This window comes from Varroa destructor, unplaced genomic scaffold, assembly GCF_002443255.2.
Source record: "Varroa destructor unplaced genomic scaffold, Vdes_3.0 BEIS01000005.1, whole genome shotgun sequence".
Taxonomy (NCBI): Eukaryota; Metazoa; Arthropoda; class Arachnida; order Mesostigmata; family Varroidae; genus Varroa; species Varroa destructor.
In genome coordinates this window covers 11,426,164-11,451,030 of record NW_019211458.1, presented here as the reverse complement: position 1 = coordinate 11,451,030, position 24,867 = coordinate 11,426,164, and the positions used below count along the sequence as shown (strand labels likewise).

At 39.9% G+C, this 24,867-nt stretch overlaps 3 protein-coding genes across 8 annotated transcripts in view; 1 reads left to right on the top strand and 2 right to left on the bottom strand.

Annotated features, from left to right (window-relative positions):
• LOC111251545 (tubulin alpha-1C chain-like) overlaps positions 1-866 on the bottom strand; it is a 20,375-nt gene extending 19,509 nt beyond the window's left edge. Inside the window, exon 1 of one of the 2 annotated variants that reach the window (XM_022808214.2) lies at positions 709-866. In XM_022808214.2, coding sequence (XP_022663949.1) covers positions 709-711 — 3 coding nt within the window. In that variant the 5' untranslated portion in view covers positions 712-866. The remainder of the gene's footprint in view (positions 1-708) is intronic. The other variant, XM_086991436.1, reaches the window with a different exon arrangement.
• Positions 867-1,013: 147 nt separating this feature from the next.
• LOC111251546 (uncharacterized) lies at positions 1,014-24,685 on the top strand. Of its 5 annotated transcripts, none has more exons than XR_015329294.1 (5): positions 1,014-1,177; positions 2,106-2,204; positions 15,024-15,134; positions 18,149-18,566; positions 19,060-19,720. XR_015329294.1 is itself a non-coding variant. In XM_086991439.1 (5 exons), the coding sequence occupies exons 2-4, from the start codon at positions 2,144-2,146 to the stop codon at positions 22,385-22,387; spliced, it is 183 nt and encodes a 60-aa protein (XP_086847565.1). In that variant the 5' UTR covers positions 1,014-1,177; positions 2,106-2,143; the 3' UTR covers positions 22,388-22,413; positions 23,456-24,685. The 5 variants fall into 5 exon arrangements, 3 of the variants coding, with proteins under 3 accessions (XP_086847565.1, XP_086847564.1, XP_086847563.1); XM_086991439.1 differs by lacking the exons at positions 18,149-18,566; positions 19,060-19,720 and adding exons at positions 22,377-22,413; positions 23,456-24,685; XM_086991438.1 differs by lacking the exons at positions 18,149-18,566; positions 19,060-19,720 and adding an exon at positions 22,377-24,685.
• The window catches only part of LOC111251544 (uncharacterized), a 37,361-nt gene continuing 16,826 nt past the window's right edge, over positions 4,333-24,867 (bottom strand). The window contains exons 2-6 of the mRNA XM_086991421.1: positions 11,062-11,232; positions 9,511-9,922; positions 8,827-8,976; positions 8,482-8,605; positions 4,333-7,870 (exon numbers count right to left, since the gene is read on the bottom strand). Coding sequence (XP_086847547.1) covers positions 4,833-7,870; positions 8,482-8,605; positions 8,827-8,976; positions 9,511-9,922; positions 11,062-11,177 — 3,840 coding nt within the window. The 5' untranslated portion in view covers positions 11,178-11,232 and the 3' untranslated portion in view covers positions 4,333-4,832. The remainder of the gene's footprint in view (positions 7,871-8,481; positions 8,606-8,826; positions 8,977-9,510; positions 9,923-11,061; positions 11,233-24,867) is intronic.

The window sequence follows — 24,867 nt, the reverse complement described above, 5'->3', positions numbered from 1 at the left end:
AGAGAGAGAGAGAGAGAGAGAGATGCCTAATTTGGACGGATGTGACCAGTATAGCAAATTCCCACATGTTGTTTTACAAGGTTTACCTGGAAGCCTAATTCCTGTGTTCATGTATGGGCTACACAAGGGCCCAGATCACGATAGGTGCATGTATCACAACATCTGGTATCCACATAACTTGGAACAAATATATAGCGGATATTAATAGATGAATATAGGAAGCCTTAGGCTTGTCACGCACAGCGCAGCATTTATTTTCAAAACAGCCAAATTAATAGCAAAAAAAAACAAGGCTGGGATATGTCCTTCTGTACGAGTCAGAGGTTTACACGCTAGCCATTATATTCACCATGATTTTTACATTAAAATTAACGTTTTCTATCAGCCACAAAAAGGTACTCAGCTCTAATCCAAATGCAATTTAGAGTACGTTCATAGGTTTTCGATTTGACAACAAATGTTGATTATCAGATAATAAAATATTGCACCCCAGAAATGGGTTTGTTTTTTAAGTACTCACCAATTTTCGCTTCTAACTAATTGAAATATATTAGATATTAGCCGTGATATCTGCACGCTAAAAAATTAACATCTGAGTATATATTTAAGTTTAGCACGAGATCTACACTGTCATCGAACTCAAGATGCTTAGATTTTCCCATTGCTCAAAACTTACACAATAACGAAATGTTCACAATATACACTTACCATTGTTGTTGATTGGATTCCAAAGTTCCGCTAAGTTTTTCACCAAAAAATATTGAGTCGGTAGATATGTAGCTATTTCTCTATATGTATATATATATATATGATAATCCGTCCGTCTGTCTCCGTAGGGCTTCTAGGCACCCTGGATACACAGTAAAGCTACGCTTACAGACGCGATCGCTTTTATCCGCGCAGCAACGGCTACGGCGAAAACCGAAGAGAGTTCGCGATGGCACTAGATAAGGATTACCAAAGCTCCCTTACCCGCAGCCATGGCTACGCCAACGGCGGACCGCACTCTCTGGTACTGACGCCACACGTACGGATCAGATCACGGAAGAAGGACCTGTGTAACGCACAAGCGTACAAAGTATACGAACTATATGCCAACTGGATCTGAACCAGCTCCGGGACTCGTAGCTGAAAGCATGGCAAGCCAAGGTGCCGCGAAGGCAATTACGAACTTCAGGTTTGCAAACGTCTATATTGCGCCATGTAAAACGTCGTAGGAGCGCACAATTGGGCGCATTTAGGGCTATACTCTTATAAAACATTTAGCTGGTCAAGTCAGTTACAATTATCGCAGTTAAAACAATATGCTTCAGGTAACAATTAGGAGAAGTCATCACAGTATATTCACTTAATGAGCGTTACTAGCACAAAACAATTGTAGTAGTCATAATAATAATAATAGATCACTTTAAAGGTCCATTAAACATGTTCTGATCGAGCGCCAACGAGTTGAAGAAACAATTAATTAATTGTACAGTTGTTAAACGCTCTATTACAGCGAAGTTAAAACTTGGCAACTTTTCACATGTTGTTTATTTATAAACGGTACCTGATTCCACAACTTAACAAGCACGTTTGTAAGACAACGAGACGGATCCAGAGCTTCCTAAGTGGAGACCCTCTGACCGAGTGACGATTCATGAAGCGGTCACTTCATGACAGTTACCTCTGCATAGCAGTTCTTCCATGGATGAACTGAAGCTGTCCATGCTTACAAAACATCCAGTCCTAAAGTTACAAGGAGACAAAGCCAAATTTTTGCTACAAATTTACCCTTCATACGACTAGGGCATTTCGAATAGTCGAATCTTCTTCAATACGCTAGCCCTTCACACAAGTGACTCTTGTAAATTACCATAAGAATGTAAAATAACACTGTCGGCCATCTTTGCTCAACGGCAGTAGTATATAAAGCAGACAGCGTCGCATATATAATTTTAGTAAAAATTGGATTTAGATTATAGTTCTTTGTTATATTTTCCATTGAATACAGACAGTGACATATTCATAGGCTATTTATCATACTATACATATATATATTGTTATACCGTAATTCAATCTGGTTATGTGTGTTGAAACGAGGCCCTGTGTAACTATTCCGCCAGGTGATTGGCCATCTGATGTACTGCTGGTGCGGTTCGGCATGCTAAACTCGAAATGTTTATTTAAAGTCTACCGAAAACCAGTCTCGCCTACATCGACAGGTGAGTATTGAACATGGAACCATCTGCGTATGCATAGCTATTATTTATATTTTTTTTTAGACACAGCGACTGCAGATCGGATCTAAACTTTAAATGGTGGTTATTTATATAATTTATTAGCAACGTTTGCTTTGCACTGTCATGTAGCTACTCGTTGGTCATTACTAGCTGATGTATTTAGGTCTAGGATATCTTGAAGACTAGTTTATCTAGCCAGCTGTCATCTTCCTGACCCTACTCTAAGTTAGCATGTACTGCTTGGTATCGCCTGAACGCTGGGGAGGGGCCCTTCATCCGAGTGCCTTCACTGTACCTTGTATCCGTACGCTGGGGCCGTTGCTGTCTGGGGCTTATATAACGTAAACATAGTGATGATTAGCAAGATTTACTTTGTTTAATTGGATAAGAAAACACAGATTTCATCTCTAAAATACCGTTGATATAGGTAGCAGATTAACTTGGATTCGTTCCAAGCAGCGTCTCGATTTATTCAGGTGACCCATTGTCATCAACAGTTATATCTATATATTTAACTAACAAGTATATTGCATAGTTCTGAAACTGCTTTATATCTAGTTGGTCTTATTTGTCAAAAGCCAGACACGGGCTCTTTCTTTCAAAGGCCCGATATATTTTTCACGTTTTCGGAACTGGTCCCGCCAGCGGCCATCGGCACTGGGCTGACTTAGACGGCCCCTTTCTTTGTCTACGTCCGCCTACGCGAGTTCCTTTTCAGGGCGTAAAAGCAACAGTACATTGCGTCACTGCTATGCTGGGCTGATCAGCAGCAATACATGGTGACTATGTACGGACAATCGTAGCGCTTAAGAAGCTGGCCGGGTCCCGTATACCGTATTGTTCATTATCCAAGTTAACTAAGTGCTGGTTTTACAACTACAAACATATGATGGTAGTGGCTAGCTTTTCCAAGAGTGCGCAACTGTTAAAGGGTAGACACGTTAGGGCATTTTATATGCAAGTAAGGCGTTGATAGGGATCGAAATATAGGTTTATTTCTTGTTTGGTTCTGTGCTCTTGTTTAAGACCTTGTTAGGCTTCTGATCTAGGTTGTGGTTTATTTCATTATGACTTTAGAAAGGTTTTGTACAACTCGAGTTAATTTGACGTATAAGTAAAGCATTTGTATAGACGAAGCGAATGGAACGACTCCCTCCGCGCTTATCGTAGCTGAATGAAAAAGCTTGTGTCTGCCTTCTGCCAGGCGGCCTCCGTAATTTTACCTTTAGAACTTAAAAATACCGACCAATATTATTTTTTCGGTTGTTCTCGCACGAGCAGAAGATCCCAGTTCGAAGTAACGTAAAAAAGTGTATATAATTCGTATGCGGATTAATTAAAGCCTCTAATTCGTCTATTGCCCCAAATCTATTGCTAAACGTTGCAGTTATTACCGACTTCTAATTGGCGAGGGTGCGTTCCATAGCTTTCATTGAACATATGATAATTTAATTGTTTATGACACTTGTCGATCACTCCTAAGTGTTCCACCGTAGATCGTACGGTCCATACAAACGTTATTATAGTAACTTATCAGCGCAGGACCTTTAAATGTATGTTTGCAGCTGTACAGAAATGGTCAGCATGGGTAAATACGTTTGTCAATTTGATTCCAGGTAAATAAGTTGCTCAGAATGAGCGCGATACATCTTAAAAATTGCAACTTTTACCCTAACTTGTTAATATATATATATATATATATATGGTCGATCTTGGGCCGATCATTTAGAAGACATTTATTTTCTAACTATTCATATATAAGCAGTAATAGTCGACTCTAAGAGCTACTGCAGTTAAAGGGGGATTCATATCAAACATCCACATGCGGTACTGCCAAACACAAAAGTCAAACGACTATCCCATATGTTGCGTAAAGTATGTAGAAATTCTGTCGTGTTGGACCATTGGGAAGGATTAGCAACTGTGCAATCAGCTACCTAATTACGAGCGTTACTATTTAGTGTTCGTCTATGAGACTTCAGATAGAAAATTTTACGTTCAATATATCGTTTCAATCTACGTCCCCATACCATTATCATATTTATTATTGTCACCTCATCAACAACCCGTTTATATGCAAGATATAAAAACTATAAGAAACACAGCTTACTTTTCTAATCATGGTATAACGATGGGGCTTTATTTGTCCTGATAGCAGAACGCCCATTCGGCATGTGCCTTTTCATATTTACAATAGCACTATTATATACATAAACACACCCGTAACTATCATCGCTCCGATCATCATACTGTCGTTGATTTAATTGCTCCAAACATGGCCATCGTAGACGAAAAGAGAACAACGAAGTGTCATATAAAACGATACGTTTGTCTAATACACAGCCTTCAAAGCGAGTGCGGTCTCGTCTGGCGAACAAGCTGCGGTAACTTTTCAGTTTTGATTGGAGACAAAGTTTTTATAGCGTCCGTCTACTGACAAAGCGTAATAATAAGGCTTCCTCAATACCAGTTAATGCATCGTTTGCACTACTGACTATTACTGGTATATTGATATGAATAATTGGACCATTACAGAACGACCTTCGGAACGTCTTTGTGACACTTTCTCTATAATAAATATTTACAACAGTTAGATATTGTCGTGATTAGTTAAGCCTCTGTAGAATCTCTGTGTTTTCGTCTTGGTGGCCTCACAACGCCACTTGGACGGTGCCTTGCTGACGCTAGTCTGGGCGCTTCGGATGGCAGCTCTTGCTGAGAAAAGTTTACTCCGCTATTATGCATGCTATCGTTGCTTCGAAATGAATCTCCATTAATCGAGTCACAATGTACCCGAATTTCATCCATGTTCAAAAGCTCAAATGCGTTGTTCACTTGTCCCGTGAGGATTTTTCCTCGCCCAACTGAATCTTGGGTCTTGTCTGATTGCCCAATAACTGAAGGCCCATCGTCATCCGTCGCTGAACGTGCTGAGCGTAGCCGATTTCGTTCATTGTCAAGCTGTTCCTGCTTACGAGCAACCTCCGTTGCCGTCGGTTTTTTCGAATGCTTGTTTAGGATATAAGTCGAGTGATCCAGCTCATTTCGTGTATCCCTTGAATTATGCCGGCGAGCGCGTCTGTTCCGCGGGCGTTTATGCGGCATCGCATAGCGGAGATTATCCCAAAACCAGCGTGATCCCCATTTGATATAAGTGTAATCTTTGATTATCTTCTGCAAATCTTTGTCCATCTTTTCCATCGGTGGCATTTCGCCCTTGAGCACAATAATAAGCCGATGCTCGGTGGCAGATGCCATCTCACTGAGGGCGGTGCTTAACTCGACGTTGAAATAAGTTGACTCGACAAACTTCTCTGATAGTACAAGGATGGTGCGACGTGAATTTTGCACGGAGTTGAGAATGTTGTACACAACAGGTAAGCTAGGTTCGAAATCACGTCCATGTACACACAGCTTAAACTCCTGCTCATTTGTTTCAGGGTCTTTACGTTCCAGTTCGGCTAGAATCGCGTCCATAACATCAACATCGTGTTCAGAATAGGACAAAAAAGCATCGTACATTTTATCCTTTCCATCGAGATCTTGTCCGTATATCACGACATACACGTCGTAGAAGTTAATGTAGAGAAAGATCTTAATTCGCTTCTGGTTGTTATAGTAGAAGACAATGAGCGCTATCAATATGACAGCGATGCCAATTGTCACGCCGACGTAAGTATTGATTTTTCTCTGCTGTTGTTGCAAATTTGCCGGGCAGAACTCCTGATCATATTTTATTAATCGCGTGTCATGGCTGTCGCCAGCAGGAAACGATTCGGAGCAGACAATGGCCTCCCTGTCAGGTATGTATTTGACATTAAACATGACGAATTCTGCCAGCGGCCGTACGGCGTCGCAATTACAGATCATCAAGTTACCAGACAACTCTAGATTGTATTGAATTAGCCGATCCTTGATGGCTCTTGAATCAATTTCTTTAATGAGATTGTTGCGAAATGACGCCGAGATAAGCGTAGATGGAGCCGACATGATGAAGCTGGTAATGTCGCTAATGTAGTTATTTGAAAAGTTTACGTTTTTCAACTGGGTATAATTAGCAAGATAAGGAATCTCGGTGATATTGTTGTACTGAAAATCGAGGTCAGTTACATTAAGCGGTAGTCTTATGATAGATCTAAGTCCAGCCATTGTGCAGTTAACCCTAAGCCGCTCAAAACCGTCGTTCGATGGCTCTATGAAACACTTGCAGCGTTCTGAAGGGCAACCCTCCTTTTCGGCGACCAGACAGGTAAAGTCAGTCGCATTCATACCGGCCATATTCTTCCCTGTCGTGCACACTAAATTATTCTTTTCAAAATAACCCAAATCCTGCTCGTTATCCTTAGTCAAATAAGAGTGAAACTCTAGAAGATGACAATCGCAGATGAGACTCTTAGTATCAAGGAAATACCGCCGATTAGCGCCATTAGACAATTCTAAGTAGTCGGATGTCATACCTCCTTTTTTAAGGTCTTTCCTGTTGAGAACATTTACACGTTCGACGGGATTGCCGCTTAAATCAATATCAATTTTAGGCGAAAGGAATGGAATTACTGAAATGTTCCGTATATTGTTGAATGATAGGTTGAGTACCTCGAGCTTTCTTAGGGCCGTTAGATACAGAAACGGCATTACTGTCAGTGAATTATTCGAGAGATCTAAGTGGACGAGAGCCTTTAATGTCCCCGTGAGTAGTTGCGGAAGGTTCTTTAATTTGTTTCTGGCTAGTTTAAGTGTCTGAAGATTCAGCTGGTGTTCCAAAAGACGGTCAGGAAGACCTTCAAGAGAGTTTCCCGTCAAGTCGAGTTCTTTGAGCCGCCCGTTATGACTGAAGATACCACCGGGTAGAGTAATAAGGTCGTTCTCGAATAGATTAAGTTTTTCCAGCTCTTCAAGATTCTCAAACGTTCGGTTAGTCAATGATCTTAGATCATTGTTCGGCATGCTAAGTTCTACGAGATTTTGTGACCGACTAAATGCATCGTCGTCTAAAGTTTGGATTCTGTTATTGGAAAGGCGAAGGATTTTCATTTTCGGTACCCTGTGGAAAAGTCGCTTCGGCAGGGACCGTAGATTGCAACTTCTACAGGAGAACTCGTTAAGGCTTTCAGCAAGACCTTCAAGCGCTTCTTCAGAAATACCGTCTGTCAGAGTATTGAAGTCAACGCCTAGGTCGGTAAGAGAGCGGCACCCGAAAAACGCCTTAGACGGTATGGTTTTAAACCTGTTTTTTGCGAGATTCAGCTGTTTAAGCCCAGTCAGATGATTAAATGTATTTGGATGTATGGTCTTAATATCGCAGCTACTTAGCTGTAACCATTGAAGATTGTCCAAGTTGGCAAAAGTGGATTGGTTGAGTTCAGTCAAAGGATTCCCTACAAGTGAAAGTTCCTTTAGAGCTGATAGATTCCTGAACTCTTTCAGATCACTAATACCATTGTTACGCAAAATGAGCGACTCCAACTTTATGAAGGTTTCAAAAAATCCGGCCTCAAACTGCTTGAGCGGTCTTCCCATATCGTTGCTGTATGTTATTTGTAAGTTTTTTATGGATTCTGGCAGTCGTTCAAAAGGGGCCTTGTTCAATGTCGATGACAAAAGCTTCGGTCGTGTGATCTCGAACTGGACGAGTTCTCCAATGTTTCCTCCTGTGAAAATAAAACCGAACATTCACATAAGACGGAGTTAGACATTTTTATATCTGTGTGGTGCGGAGACTGTATCTCTCATCTACTCATAGGAATATCTCAGCTGAGTTTAGAGTCCTAAGAAAGAATCCACTTTATCGACCGATTAAACATTAGAAACGCGTAAATAGAAACATACGTTTTAGGTCGAGATACTGCACATTAAATATATTAAGATCATAAGTTATTAAGATCCCTGTGATAGTTTAATGGATACCGTCTTTGTCTGCTAATCTTAGGAACACGCTGTGGTCTAAATCTGAACCCGGGCGTAGATACACTTTGTAGACGTAGGCATAGAGCATAGACAGAGAATGTAAAATTCAAAACATGGAGAGCTACTTTAGTATACCTCTATGTTTTGAGTTATACGTCCGGTGTTACCGTTGGGCAGGCATTCCATCAGACGGTTGGCTAGTTCCTAGCACGAAACAAAGCTTGTATTTATGACCTAATTTGAACCTAGACCATAAAGATTAATTCTACCTTGGGATATGTTAACTTGATAATACTATAAAACTTAAATCCTAATATAAACAACATATAAACTCAGCATATCGCCAGCTACATACTCAATATATCGGCGAAAGTTACATTCTGGGGCAGCGAACAGCTGTCAAAAGTAAAAATATTTACTTTGACAGCAAGATGACCGACAAATTCTCGTATCTCCATATTTGCTGTGCCACAGATCACCTAAGAAATGGATTTGTTGAAAAATTATTTCCGTACAGTTAGGTAGATTGCTTATATCAAAAGCATATATGTTGAGATTAGTGAATTTTAGAAACAAGTAGTAGAATTGCCCACGAACAGCTAGGTAGATTCTTGTACTTCCATATTGTCTTTACATTTATGAACTGTATGTACATGCATAGTGCCGCATTTAACATACATAACTTCTGAAGACTAATTACCAGTAGCTTCCGGAGCTCGCCAGCTGTTGTCCCTGGGTAATAGCGAATACTGAAGGCGGGATTTAGTTTATTTGGTTCCAAAAGTTCAAAACTGTGAGCCGATGTAAGTTGAGCACGTTTACTTCGAACGCCATGCACATGTATTTTTACCTGAAACAGTATTCGTTAAAAACGTTTTCCCAGATAATTTCGCACCCTTCTATCTTCTGAAACGCTTTTAGGACCCATGCGAAAATACATGTCTTTGTTTTGTATGCTCAAAGTCATTTGCATAAGCTCCAAAAGATCTAAGCCTTCGAAAATGGAATTTTCGTCAAGATTATCCGTCACGTTATAATATTATCAAGTGGTCAAAGCACCTATTTATTACAATGAAAACGACACGAGTGCATTGTAAATTTCACCACTTCTGTTAATCGGCAAAAAATTTTATAACACGAAAACCTTACCTAAAACCATTTTAAATACTTTTGTTTTCAAAGAAGGATTATCTATCTCAGTATGCATAGGGTGATAGCAATGAACGTCACCAATAAGCTAATTCTAGTTCTATCTATTGTTGAGTTAACTGCTAGATTACTCCGACTCGTTCAGGCTGGTCACCTTATACCTACTTTTTTTGCTTGCTTCAATTACTCGGCAAAGAACTTCCCGGCTCTGATCATTTTTAGCGATGTAACTTACTAAATGTTCAGTCTGCGAGTTCTTCTCGTCCAATTTCGAGTGTGAAATTCTCTCCTCTCGTTTGGAATGACCCCGAGGGTCTACAACCATCGGCACTCGATCGTTTCGATCATCCCGACGCCCCATTGACGCCTGTTGTGGTAGAGGTGTTCCCTCCTTATCCTCTGCATCCAGGCCGTTATGGCTACCATCGTTCGTGTCCACGCTCAGATCCATGAAACCGTTCTCTTTATGATGCGGTGAAGTTCCGGCCATTACTGTATTTGTCGATTCTACTGTCGTCAATATGACCTGTTCTAAGGAGCTGCTTAGAGGCCGATACGTGGGCATGGCCGTAACTGGGCTGCTGCCACGATCCAACGACAAATCCATTTTGATTTCCTCGTAACAATTCGCTGTCCAACTTTCCACTCTAAACATTGCATAAGAAAACGCTGTGTTATCAGTGCCAGTAGAGCTCGCAATAGAATTTGCGAGGAGAAATCGTGACTCGCTTTGGTACAGATTTCGTATCTATTATTAGACAAATTGTTGCCACGGTTGCCAGTTGCAACTCAGCGGTAAGGCGCCATTATTGAAGTTCAATAGGTATAGCAAATCTGTTTATACGCACTGTTGCGTTAATTTGTGTACACTACCAATTAATTGCTTTTGACTATTATGAGCAACATCTGCTCCCACCATAGATTCGGTTATCCTGTATTTTAAAGCGCATAATTTCCTTTCGAAATGTCTTATCATGGTTCTCATTGGCGGCCGTTGATATTTAGGACAATTGTTAACTAAAACGGTGGTGAGGCAGGTACACCGACGGAGAAATTACAACGCATCAAGCTTCGGGTTCGGGCTAAAACTCAGATGCTTTTTTAAATTGCTTGAATTCCAGAAATCAGTTACGTCCGATCATTATATGTACTACTCAGAGTGTATTTCGAACAGGTCCAGACCCAATACACCATAAACAAACGACAGTACTGATACTGAAGAATTCTAATCCACAGTCACTCTTTTCTCTCAGTAGTTGAAGTTTGGCTGCAAACAATCGCAGCATGCCCCAAAAACGAATACTGTTGAAATTATTTCAATATAGTAGGGTTTACTAAAGGTAGGCCATTATTATTTTTACGCAAGTTTTAGAGTTCTACTGGAAGGTCTGACCGGACCGGAATTTTTATTAGAAGGCTTCATGCTCTAAACTTATAGTACGTCTCGTATAGTGTAATTGACAGTTAATCAAATTTTATTTTAGTAACAATTGCCTCGGTCACCATTTACAATTTTCGAAATGTTCGTAATAAGCATTAAATATGTTTAAAGAATAGTTTTACCTTTAAATCTGGAAATATTGGAAATATCTAAAGAAAATAAAAATGTTCTAAACAATTTATCCAATAGATATGTAACTCAATTAGAGTGATCTTTTATGAAGTTTTCAAAACAGATACAATATCGAAAAATATACAGCACCTCTGTGAAAAACGTGATAAATCGTAAAGTACTAAAACAAAATGTCTTTTGTCAAGCAAAAAAGCTCTGCGTCAAAATACGCACTCTTCTATGCATTCACAGTCGTATCCGAGCAATGTAATAGGAGGACAAGACACGGCGCCCGCCGAAGCCAGAACAGCGAGCAGTAGCGCTGAATAGGCCAGACAGTGGCACCCCATCGGTTGGCAGTCGCACCCCCTGTCAACGAGGCAACGGCGTTCTAGTGGACACGTTCTGAAAAGTTAAACAGAGATATAAAAACCGGAGTTATATTAAGATCAACAGATTCCGAATAGAAATACGGAAGATCTTTTCGCTTAGTCGACCCGCACAGCTATAGCAAGAAACTTGAACCCATATCTGCGTTGAATCCCAGCCGACGTTCGACCCACATTGAAGCTTGGGTAAAAGTTCGAATAATTTTCTGCATTGCAATCTATGTACATATAGGCCTTATTAACTCCAACCTTCGTCTATTTGTGTTGGTCATAATTACTCATGTGCTCATGTGTACGAGACTTCATATCAGCAAATGAAAACGTTAAACATTTCGATGATAGGGTGTACAGCAATAGCTTTTTATTAAGCAAAGTTCAAGTCGATGCTATTTCAATGTTTTTAAAAAACCTGAAATATACTACTGAAGCGTAGACTACGTATCTGGAACTTGAACGTAAACATGCCGAAGGTGTGGCTATATACGTATTATTTTATTGTGCTCTGTTGTATCAATCAACAGCATGACGAGGCCCACTCAACCGAGAAAAATGCTATTGAGGTACATAATATGTTGTTTTTTGTAGGGTGTGAACGTCCATCTTGTCTGATTGAAGCTAAAACAACACCAAGATGAGGGAAAGTCTACGTAAGACGAAAAAAATGTCGTATTAATTCACTCTGAACTTGATTCATTCTCGGTATTTCGCCATGTTATTGCTATCAACAATGTTACTCCTATTGTTTTTCGGCTAAATCAGCTCGTCTTAGATAGAAGACTGCTTGTAAGCAGGGTTTTAGTGGATGCCAATCGTGAATGAAAATGTTGACACATTTGCTACAAAGCGAATGGTCAATTCTGTACGATTTGTGATTCTAAGTAATGCGTTTCGAGTCGCTGAAGATTTCGGCCAGACCGTAGCGTTATCGCGAAAATGTGCTGATAGCAAAGTCTTCTTAGAAAACTTTGTTTACTATTAGTAAAATTATCCTGTGGTACCCCAAAGCGACAGAGACGAAAAACTATTCAACGTAAAAAAAGTACGTTTGGAATAACCAAACCGCAGAACAGGCAAATTGCGGAACAAACGGAACTGTTTATTCCTAATTGAGCATAGATTCCAGAGGAAAATACGTGCCTCTTCTATATGAAAACGAAAAAAGACATGATTACGCGAGTACATTTTACATTTCAAGGCCTCTTTCATTTTCTCTTTGTTTACGTATACGTGCTTACGTCTGGCTCTCCTAGCATTTTTTTTTTTTGCTAGTTTAGCGTTCATATTAGAGGTTATTTACAAAAGTGTTGGTTAAAAGCAAGCGTACTTGATAACTTGCGTAAGGCTGCGTAGTTATTATAGTCACGACTTTCGTTTTCTCAATCGAGATTGGATGACTCAGATAAGGTCATAAGACAGACAGCGGGAAATTAATTAAAAAAGTTAAAAAAATCCCTCACTGGAATGTTCAGGGCGCTCTTATAAGCGATCATTAAGCCTGAACATACCGCTGATTACTCATTAGCACGATAAGAGCTATAAAATGTATACCCATATATTTAATGTACTGAGAATCTAATTCTCTTTGATACGGCGCAGCAATTATTATATCTATATTAATTCAAAGTATATCAACTTTAGAAACAGAAACATAACTGAACATGTCAACGATACATCGATAGGCGCATCTACCTCTACTTTATATCAAAACACTTATAACGATCGTAACGCTTCGAAACCTCACAAAAACTACTGCTTAATATCTATTGTATAATAACTGCTCACGTAGAAAATTCTTTCCAGGTTAATAACCAAGTATATGTACATTTTTCCGTATTAGTGGAAGTTGTCTATGAAAGTTTCCCAAAAGTTCTAATTTGCATTTTTGTTGGACAAGTTTTACGAGTCAGCCGGATATATACTACAATAAAAAGCACATAGTCTGCCAAAAGGTTCTTCCTTCACAACTTTCCACAAAGCTTAGTATGAACTTAAATATTTAAGAACTTCGTTAGTATAATTCAAACGATTCCTGTAGCGCTTATTGTTTATCTGTCAACATTATAGCCTGATAACAACAAACACTTCGCATACGCGTGAATTTAGCGAATTTTTCTCATTCTTATAAAATTGTCACACCAGATGTCCATTGTCTTTCATTGTTGTATGCTATTGTAATACCGCCACAATATTCAACAGGCAGGGAAAAACAGGATCTCTCATTTATAACTGTTCTTTTTACTAGACAATCCCAGCGGTGTAATGTCCTGCTCGAGGGTTTCGTGTACGGAAGTTTTTTTATCCACAGTGAGAGGTAAGCAGGACGTAATTCCGCCGAGGTACTGACTGCAACATATTCCTGCACAGCTGACAAGTTACGCACAGAGTATTATCGTCCGACTTTTTTATTGGCTATCCTGATTGTCTTCTCGTTTATAAATCAGTATAATACATCTTAACATTACAATAGGTACTGATCCTTGGATAACTATATACATTTATTAATATTTTTATATAGTACGTAGAGACGTACGTACGTAGATTTTTATATAGGTACGTAGAGAATAAATTGAAACGTATCTATTAATGGGTGACACAGAAAAACGAGAGCAAATCAAACTGAGACCAGTTGTCAGCTTCATACTGGACAATTTTGTGATTGTTAATTACAAAGCATAAGCGTATTACGGTTATAAGGTATGATCGCATAAAATACTATCTATATCTTTAGGTACCTTTCAATTCTACTACTACTTTTTCGTAGAGTAGAATTGAAAAGAACTTCGTTGATCGTCTATAAAAGCAGCCACCTTGCCCCTTCCGCCAACTACCCTCCACCCCGCGTTTGCACATTCATCGATAGCTTTTGCGGCATTGAACGATTCAGCCCGTGACTTCTCAAGATCTTTCACCAAGGAATTAAACATGCTAAGTAACGTGCAAAGATAGGCGATGTTTAGGTTTGTATCATATTCCCGTCGCCTAGCTAAAAAGCATTGAGGAAAAGTGTCTCACCAGTTTGGCCAGTCCTCAGTTCGATCACGTTGAGACTAATAACAGCTGACAGTGCATAACTTACCCGTGTTTGAGGTCATGAATAATTTAAACACGGTGCTTTAGGAACATTTTCATGCCATACGACATAAATCAATTAAGTTTCAAATGAATTTAGTGACCTAAACAATACTGGCACAAGTACATATCCTGCTCATTCTCATAATGAGTTATATAAAACATTATGTTATAATTCCTACTATCATTCATATATTTGTCCATCCTCTGACTGGCGCATGATTTAGAACGGTAAGAAAAACAGCGGACATACTCTACAACTTTGTTTCTATATCTTTTTTACAAACGTTCCTGTTTCTCTTCCCCTTCTTCTACTATTTTTGCGGCTTCAAATGAAGGAATGGTTCGCGAAATGCGACGATAGCCATCAACATTGACGTTTGTCGCCTGCTGTCAAACGGCGATCCAGTATTGATTCTAACACGACAACACGGACAAGAGCTGAACATTGTTGGCTGTCTTTCTCTATTCCCCATCTTACATTTAGTACACATAACGTTTGTATTGTATATAAAAGAAGTACGTCTTTTTTTTTTTCGCTACCCCTTAAATGGTTACCTTAATGAACACTCTGTATCGTCCACTAATAACTACATCAACAGTAGCAATAATACATTATTGTTATTGTTATTACTATTACGCCTGACTTTTTTAGTTACGCGTGGTACATCCAAAAACGTCGACAACAAAAATATCATGCCTGCTTTGCTTGACATGTCTTTCTTTTCCATGCTGCAGTGACTACATGTCCTGTCATTGTCTTCTACACAGTTTTTCGCTCAGCGTGTCAGCCCGATAGCTCACTGGCTGTTCAACTAATACCGGTCGCAGTTCCTGCATTAAACGGAAGTAAGTTGTTACCGCAGTGTGCCTATATGTTTGTAAGTAGGTTTCTTTCTTTATCACGTATAATGACAAACTGGGCTATTTTTGCATTACAATTGCAAAGGTATGCTCACAATTTTTTAGAAAAATAGATGATTTCCTTTTGTTTTTCTATTTTTGGAAATGCCCTAATTGAATTAATGAAGACGTCGATATGGGGTCAGCATAATTCTACAGGTGATTCATTCACGTTGTCCGTAAATCAGCTACAATTGCTGATTTACATTTCGCCAATCCCCTCATTCTATGCCGAAATACAGCGATGTCTTCACATCTACCCTATCTCCTGCCAAAAATTCATTCTCGTTCTCCGTCTTCCAATGGTGGCGAAGACATAAATTGTTCTTTGCCCGCATTGTAGTTCAGTGGGAAATAAACTGATTCATTTACAATGAATACGTTGGGAAATCTTCACCTGAATCTAAATAAGTTGGTCACCTTTCGTTTGATGCCGTCGTTGAACTGTGCGTTATCATCAATCAAAACACGATAATTTCAGTCTATTGCGTTGCGTCGGAAAAGCCCAAATCATTACTATAGAAAACTATTTCAGCTATCAAAAGAGCCAGAAATGAACTTTCACGCCGACTCTAGTAACTAGCTCGAACGGGAACAACAAATCGATCTAAACATCTAAACGGGTCATACTGTACGTAAGTAGGTACTTGTTAGGACTGATCGGCGGACCGAGTTAACTTAATCATAGTATAGTTTATTTATGCTTCGCTTGGCGTGTAAAACTGGGCATGTGGATATGAAATGCCTGTCTTGGTATACCGTGTTGGGCGCAGCCCTTTTGTACCCATCAAAGGAACTTCCATTATTAAATTTGCGAATATAATCGTTTTTGTAATGCACGATGTTGTCGGTGTATAGTTGTAGGCTGCGATGATCTCGTGATTCCAGCAGGAAGTAGCTGTGGTTACGGATGGAAGAACGAATGAACTGGTCGTATTGCTACATTGTAAGAGGAGAGTCCTGTTCGTCTTCACATCTCCGTATGCTATTTTCTATTGAAATAACCATCTAGGAACAAACTACAAAGCACGGAACAACAGCCCTTCTTTAAAGAACAATATTTCTACGATACAAATAAACCCAGATTCCCTTCGGTTCGGTTAAATATTAGTTTGGACCTATGACACGCGACTATATGTTCAAATGGAGATTAGGAGTCATTACATAACAGGCATAATATCAATTTTAGCATTTTTTTTTTTTAAATCGTGGGACGTAAGTGTTCTGCCAGTATGGATAGCTAGCTATGGTAGTATCACGTAGTCCCGCAAGAGTTCGCATAAATACATAGAATAGGCGAAAAAAAGGGAACAGTCTCACAGTTAGCGACTACTAAAAAAGCCTATGTCTTGAGGTCGTGGGGCCGACCTGTCTAACTGCCATCGGAGGATACTATGTACAATTATATAATGGATGTGCTGACAACTGTTGTAAGATTGGCCATCGCGCAGTATCGACTACTGGCATCTATAGCCGCGTATACAGTGCGGCCAACAGCATTTTACTCAGAAACCTAAACGTCTGGAGATCGCTGGCCAATAGCGAACAGGAACGTTAACTTTGCTAGCCAGCCAATGTCATCGTGGTCGCTAGGTTTTATTACCGACACAGTTCTCTATTCAGCCTTTCTCGCTGCTAGCGGCAGCGTGTAGCTGCGAAAACGATCAGGCCCTCGCGCTTGGCAACAATGGCGACATTACCGCAATGCTGCCAAATGCCACTATTACGTCAAGCGTTTTACTCCCTCTTCTCGTAATCAAGAAGAAGACGACAATTGCGACCTTTGGCGCGCGAGCTCACAGCAGCGGACCGTAACCCAAGGATCTGTCAATTATTGGCAAGCTTTTAACAGATATGAGCCGATGGTGGTCTCGCTGGGACATATGGAGGGGCGACACAACGTCGCAGAACGAGAGATGAAAAGCGACAATCATATTGGCAGCGGACTCAGGAACGCCGGAGAGTGACTGACGGCAACAACGCGTCGCGGAAGGACAAATAGCTATGTAGAAGTACATACATAACTGCTACTACAGATGCAGAACGGCTGACGGGCCAGCGACAGTAGCGGGCAAAGAAACACACTGTAAGAACAAACGGTCTGGCCTGAACCTTCGGTAGCTGGCCTTGTACTAGTATTATTACTAATTGTTATTTTTATTATTCGAAGTTAATTCGATGATAATAGTCATTGTGTGGCGTTGCCGTCGCCGCCTAGCCTAGGTTAACACGGCGATAGGTATCAGTTCATTGGCGTCCTGACGTCGTTATTATGAACATCTACTAATTTTTGATTCGTGATTTCGACCAGACGAATAGATGACGCTGGCAAGATGTAAAATGGATAAAAGATTAGTAGATAGCGCACAGGGCTAAATTATTTACTGTTTGACTGCTATTACCACAGTTATTACTCCATTTGACCCTATTACATATGTGTAGAGCATGTTACGGATGTATCTATAATTGTACGATGTATATTACTACTGGAAATAAAGCTTCTGCTGTAGTTATGAATATTATTATCGTTGATGGAGCCGCTTTGGTAATTTCGGTGTCGTTACGCAGTGCTAGTAATAGACACGCTCGACAGGCCGCGTCCGCCAAATTGGATAGAGAAAGATAGCTCCTTACTGACTGCCGCTGTCAGTTTTCGCTGTTAATGAATGGCTTCATTCTACACACTCTTGGGTTACGCTTGAAGGATTAAGAGCACCGACAAAAGAGTACCTGTAATGTCACAGATAGATTGATATAATCATCTTGGATGTTGTTATTCGTTCTAGTCCGATCTGTTGTATTGCATCTTCATCCGGGATATATCGGATAGTAGTAAAAGCTGCCTCATCCGATTCGATGCTAGTGTACATGTTTTCATGCCAACATACAAATTAAACGTAATTCAATAATCTACTTGAATGAATCTGCACATCTCATATATTTATTGCTCCTATTTCCAGTCGCGTCATATGGGCCTGAAGTGGTATCAACGGCCATCACTGAGGATGGTAACGATGAATCAATATGGCAGGGTCAACGTTCTCACAACCTCGTGTCGTCTACCTGTTCTTCCAACCTGATTTGTTCGGTGTGCTCCAGCCTCATACAATTTTAACCGCTCTCCGTAGACTTGTCAAATAGACGTTAAGACTCGAAATAAGAAAGGGATATCTACGAGCGAACTATAAAAAGCCCAGCTGCGGGCAATTTTTACACAACGTCCTTTTCAACATGTGGATGGTCCAACACGTGTAGTTGCTGGAGCTGTGCAAGCCCGATACATTAACCTATTAGCTTCAATAAGCGCGGTGGTAACGTTCGAGGTGCGCTAGTCGAAGTTGTTGAAATTCAGCTCTACATAACCTATCTGACCGAATAGTATGTATTAGGTATAACAAATGGAAGTCTACTACTTATTATTATTACAATTAAAAAGTTAAAAAATTAACGGGCCATTATAAACATCTGTATATCCCATCCATCCCCTTGAGACGTATATTATTCTTATGCATGTAACGTTCGATAGTAATTAGCACCTAAGTAACATAAGAATCGTTCACGTTAAATCGAACAGGGCTCATGGATTGTTACTGCCGAACAATTTCCGTAACGTAGAGATCCTATTCCGATTGTATCAAGAACCTTTTTCATGTCTGTATTTGTCGTGAGAGTTTGAAACATAGTAGTTACGGATTTTCAAATGAGCGTTGCTAAAAGTCGTTGGTGCGTAGGAATCTTTTCGTCTGCCAAGGCTCAATGCGCTGATGGAATTTTCCTTTACCCTTTTTTGTCAGCATAGCTCCACTGCATACGCGACATTTTACCGATGGACATAAGTAACGCTAATCTGCTTTTTCTAAAAATGACGCAGGACGATGAAAATAACATAAACGGAACAGGAAAAAAAAATCGACGAAGTGGACATTGAAGGGACAATGTTAGCGGATTAGACCTTGGTATTAACGCGAAGAAACTATATTTCGTGCATATATCCTCGACCATCATCCTGGACGTATCGAGCTCAGTGCGCAATTTCTAGCTAGAATCGGGTTTACAAATTATCTTAGCCATCTTAATGATGCCATTATCATCATTATTACGGTAATTGCATTTGAAGGCTCTCACGCATAACGACAGACATAACTCACGTTATGTATACACTAATATCTATGTAGAGCAAAGAGCTAGGCATGATGAACACTGAAAGTGACAACCGAGGAATTAATCTTCCGAAGATCCCTTCACACAAACAATTATACATCGCTAGTAGGAAAAAAGTTACCGATTACGATACTACCTAATTAAATCAGAAGTGATCTGGTGTAATTAAGTGACAAACCAAACTGGGCTATAGATCACAAGAAATAGTTTGCCTAATAAATACACCATAGAATAAATAAGTGTTTTACGGTATGTGCGTGGGTGCAGTCCTTGAGCTTTAATGAAGCATTGATATATCAAAGCCCAGAATTAGCTTATTTGCAACCGGCGGGAAAGGACAACAGAGGCAAAGTGAAAAACATGTTTGTATTTATATGCCCGTGAAATTTGTAGGTATGGGCATACGTTTGTAAGCACACACGGCCCAAAGTTGGGGCTCGCGTATAGGGAAATTAAGTGCTGGATGTCAGTTGGCTTTGCCTGACCGAAACGAAATATTCCTTCAGATCCGAACTACTATATACATTCTGGTAATTTAGTAACATGAAAGCGACGTAGCTTTCTAGCAGATCTTTGTATCTTAAGTTTAACTTAGTCAATATCCTGAAATATCCTGTTTCTATGTGACTGCTTTTCCAATGAATCAACATTGTGCAACCTTCACAAGTCCATGCATTGAGCAAAGTCTTTATAGGTGTTTAGCACTGATCGCCTATTCACTGCAGTGACCGGGTGTAGACACCATGACCAGTGCGTCCTCACTTAAACAGCGGGCCGTACCCGTAGAAAGGGGTGAAGTTTGAGCAAGTTATATTGTCGAACTTCAGAACTTCGTCAGCAATGAACCTCGTCCCACTTTTATTCAGCCATCTTTCCGACAGTAGTCATTCTGTCGACGAATGTTATCACCGTATAGAAAACAAAATCGATCATTTCAACGACAGATCCTCAACAACATACCAGTGCTGGTGACGACTGCTAGGATGTGCTTGTAAGCTATGGATCTAACAGTTGCCAATTAGCGGTAGTGGAGTGACAAAGGCCATTATAGCTATGAAAGCACTTCATAATGAAGTTGGTATACCAACAACATCATCATCATAAAAATGTAGACTTTATGAAAATATGAAGGCAAATTTTTGAAGAAAAATGTCATTTTATATGCAAACTAACCACATCAGTATAACCGTCACGATAAACGCCGTGACTGGTCTGTAGAAGTCCTCCTTTTACACAAGGACATGTTACCGGCACTGTTGTCGCTCCGCTGGCGACGGCTGTTGCTGCCGAATCGACTTCTGCAACCGCATGTTTTTGTATCTGCTAATAGTACAATTGCTGTTGGCAAGTCTACTAATTCCGATGGTGCATATAGAGATGTCTAGTATTATAGAACGAATAGACAATCGCATTAACGACAGTGGAAGCGACGATCGGTGCGATAACCGAGCGTCGACCACTGCGCAGCCCGACCAAAGCAACGAACATAGGAGCGACAACCATACTTGGAGTGACCGCAATGGCAACGTCAGTGAGGGATGGAAGTTACCACCAACACCCTCGCAAAAACAACAATTCCTACCCCCCGCCGACGAAACTTGGGGGTGAAGGAGCACATCAATAATAATAGCAGTACATTGACACTCAACCAACGAGTCAGTCCGCTTTGCGTCGAGGCGACCTGACCCGATGTTCGGTAGGCCATCGTCCGAAGCCTTCGTCGGTCGTTCGATGAATGATGAAAAAAGGTAAAATCCTTTGTTTGATGCAAAATGAGCTATGAGGTGGTACGCTAGATGACGCGTGTGTGAATTAGCGTGCATGCGTATACGTGCAATGACGTAACCTGAACGAAAGGGAGACGGTAAATGAATATCAAAGGCAGGGTGGAACAGGAACGTGTTGTTATTCTATACATTGGTGCTGCACTGTGACGTTTCAGGAACAACGAGGTTAATGCGGAACGGTTGGGAGAGATCGTCAGGCGTTTTAATTTATCTCTCCTGCATTTAGTTGATGTTATTACCTTGTGCTGTGGTCGCTCTTCATTCAGCAGTAAACCGTGACTACTAAGACAGCGGCGGCAGGCCGCGGACTTTATGAATGTTAAGTTTCTACTGGAATGCGATGCCGGTCGAAAAAAGAACCGGCAGCGTTGTCGTGATAACAGCCCTTCACAATCTATTCGAAATAGAGAGATTACAACAGTGAGAAAGCAGGCGAGACGAGTAACAGCGGCGGTAATATGCCCAGTAATGTCTGACCGCCGCGTACATCATTACGTTTTCCAGTTGATCTATGTATTCTATGTACAATTAGTCCTTCTTTAGCTGATTGTCAAGATAGCGGCGGTGGTAGAATTAGATGGCAACCAAACAATATTTGGAAATAAAAACAAATACAGGCCAATGATACCACGGCTCTTCCACAGGCCCTATGATCTTTTTTAAAGGATGACTGCACTATAGTCAAAAAAGTCAAGGACAGTAAGGTCAATTTCTCTTAGGATTTATTTATTTATATAGTAGATATCTGCATTTATTGTTGAATTACTTCGTTGAACCATTATTCTTGTTTAAAAAACGTACTTTTCAGATAAAAATACGCTTTTAATTCAATACCGCCAGCTCCATTGCAACGAGCGATCCCGATTACTTTATGCATACGACCGTCCATATCTCAATAGCTTCTATAGATACGAGTACTATAGCCCTGTTATTCATTCCTGAATTTCTGCATGCCGTCAATATTTAAAAATAGAAAACCGAGAAGAATCTGTGGGGCCCAGTTTGGGCCCAAATTCTGTCTGGGTGCTTATGTCTCTAAGCGCTCACCCTTAACGTTCTTTACACATTTATAGAACAACCCGTAGTTTATAAATAGCACACGTATATTAAACTCTTTTCATCCTTGACCTGTCCTAAGTTTTTGCTAAACTCCTTTTCACATTTACGCTCCCACGTGGAGCGCTCTTCATAGGTCAGTGACTGTTTATGACATTTCGAATTTTTTCGTTAAATTTTGCAGGTAACCGATAAAGCACGAGACGCTTTGGCTCAAAAACGTAAGCGCTAGCACCATCTGTGCAGGTTGGCTTATTTGTTAGAATAAGTTCTTCAGTTGTAGCCGATATTATCCAGAGTAACGATCTCATCGTCGGATCAGCAATGATTTAATATGTTTAAACCGGATTCATTTTAAAGGTATCTTAGATACCGTCAAGGCCATAAGCAGGCATTAAAAAAAGTTTGAATCTAATCGCTACTGTTTTGCTTTTTACTGTTTTGTGTGGGCCTAATGCCCGTGCTAAATAACAGTAAAAAAAATATTACTACATGTGACGCTTAAAAAATTAACCACTGCTTGAAAATTGATCAGCGTATTTAGGAGTTTTGCATTCTTTTTGTACTAATCGAGTGTCTATTACCCAATTTTTGACCACTGCAAGCAAACAGCAAATCCTAGGTGTTGAAGCAAAAAAAAAAAAAAGCTTCTAAAATGGTGTTCAAATATTGAAGAAACACTGTAGATTCATTCCTTCAAAAAGCCGACAAAGCCAATCTCCATGGAACCCCCTACATAATACAATGCCATAACAACTCATCAGCAATAAAGGCGAAGAAAAACTATCCTGCAGCTGTCAATTGTCTCCCAATCAATTGTCTATTAGCGGCGAACGGGTGGAACATGGAAAGTCCTTACCTACATCACACTATAAAAGCGATGAGTTCTAAAACAAGCGAATTGAGTAGGTTTAATCAGAAAACGGAAAGGCAATTTTACATAAGGTAAAATGATGAATAACTTTGGTGAACACCCAGATACCTCCACCCCCCAGATTGCAAGTCAGCTGACCTTGTTAACAGTTTGATAACAGCAAGCGGCAGCTAAAACTTAGTCATAATAAAAGTTGACAAAAGGATCATCCTTACAATTTTTGGTTATTTTATTTCTAGTCAACTAACTAGTACGGTATCGTTATTAAAGCGCTATTTTTTTTTTTTTTCATCATAGACATAGTTAGCAGAATTATGATTTTATTCAATGTGTCAATACTAGCCAAGCTTCCAACATGATTGCCTAAGGAAATTTTTTTGACGTCTCAGTTCGACGCTTACGATGATCGTTTCCACCTGCTCCGGCTACTGCTGTTGTTACCAATTGACAGAAAAGAAACGTCTGTATCAAGGGGATTGGCAGATGTGAAGCTGAAGGATGGGGTAGTTAAAACGGATGGAATTGTAAGTCTACTTCGCGTGCAGTGGGCACGTAATTTGTCTTGAAGTATTTCTTTTTCGGAAGTAACTTGCTTAAATGCTATTAATCTTCTTCAGCTTTTTCCGATTACGGTTATTTGTATTGTCTCTTGCCGTTATCGCTTGACAACAGAATGCATTACTGGAAAAGCTGATTCCCCGTGAACGGATCTTCGTTGTACTGTCGATCAGTGCACACTGAATACACAAGCAAAGAAACGGAAAACATCAAATAGGATTGAAGTCCATACGATACAATCCAGCTAAATTTTCAGACCTCAATATCCTAAAATGAGCTAACGTGCATTTTTCGTTGGCTGTGTTTTATGCAGCAAATGTAGATAACTGTATTCCATAGTCTTCCATTTATTCTTCGAACGGGATAGACTACAATCCATCTATCCAGGACTCATGAAACTTGCAAGAAGATCTGCTTTAGGAAAAAATGACATATATAATATATGTATGTGTATATATATATATAATACTGACGACACCATGTGTGACTGTAAATACCTTGTATGCGTCCAAGTGATTCACACAAAGCCATACGGTGCCAATCATATTTTGTGGGTTCCTTTGATTTTACACTGTACAAGGTACTACGAGCGTGCAAAAGCAAGAGATGTTTAGCCGGAAATACACTTACCGTGCGCTAATCAAGCTCGACAATAAAGAAGCAGTACTTTCCATTCTGGTAGGGGCCCATAGACTATTGGCCTCTAACAGTCGCTTCCCTTCAATGCGCAACTTCAAAAAAGTCCATAGGAAATCCGTCGTGACAAATCACTCAAGGTCATCTACAACGTAAGTTAGCATTTTTCTTCGTATTAAACCTCAACAGTATACTGATTTTAATATTATAAAAAGTATTTATTATCGTATTGACGTTCGCAGAGCTTCGATAGCACAGAACACAAATCTGCTTGGATGCATACAAAGTATTTACAGTCATACATGGTGTCGTCAGCATATATATATATATATATATAAATTTACATTTCGGTAAAACCAATTATAAGTAGTTAACGTTACTTCTAACGCACAAAGCATGCTAAAGTTGTATACTATCCAGCGCCAAAAAAGGCTAACAGATATTTAATCGAGATGGTTTCGTTATACCTAGTGTTTCAGAGGTCAGTCTTGTACGAATCAGCTGGATGTAATTGGGAAAACTAGGCAATGAAATAAAACGTGCATAATCCAGGCACGTCCTAGACGATCGTTTGGATTCTATGCATTATTATTCTTCTTCCTTTTTT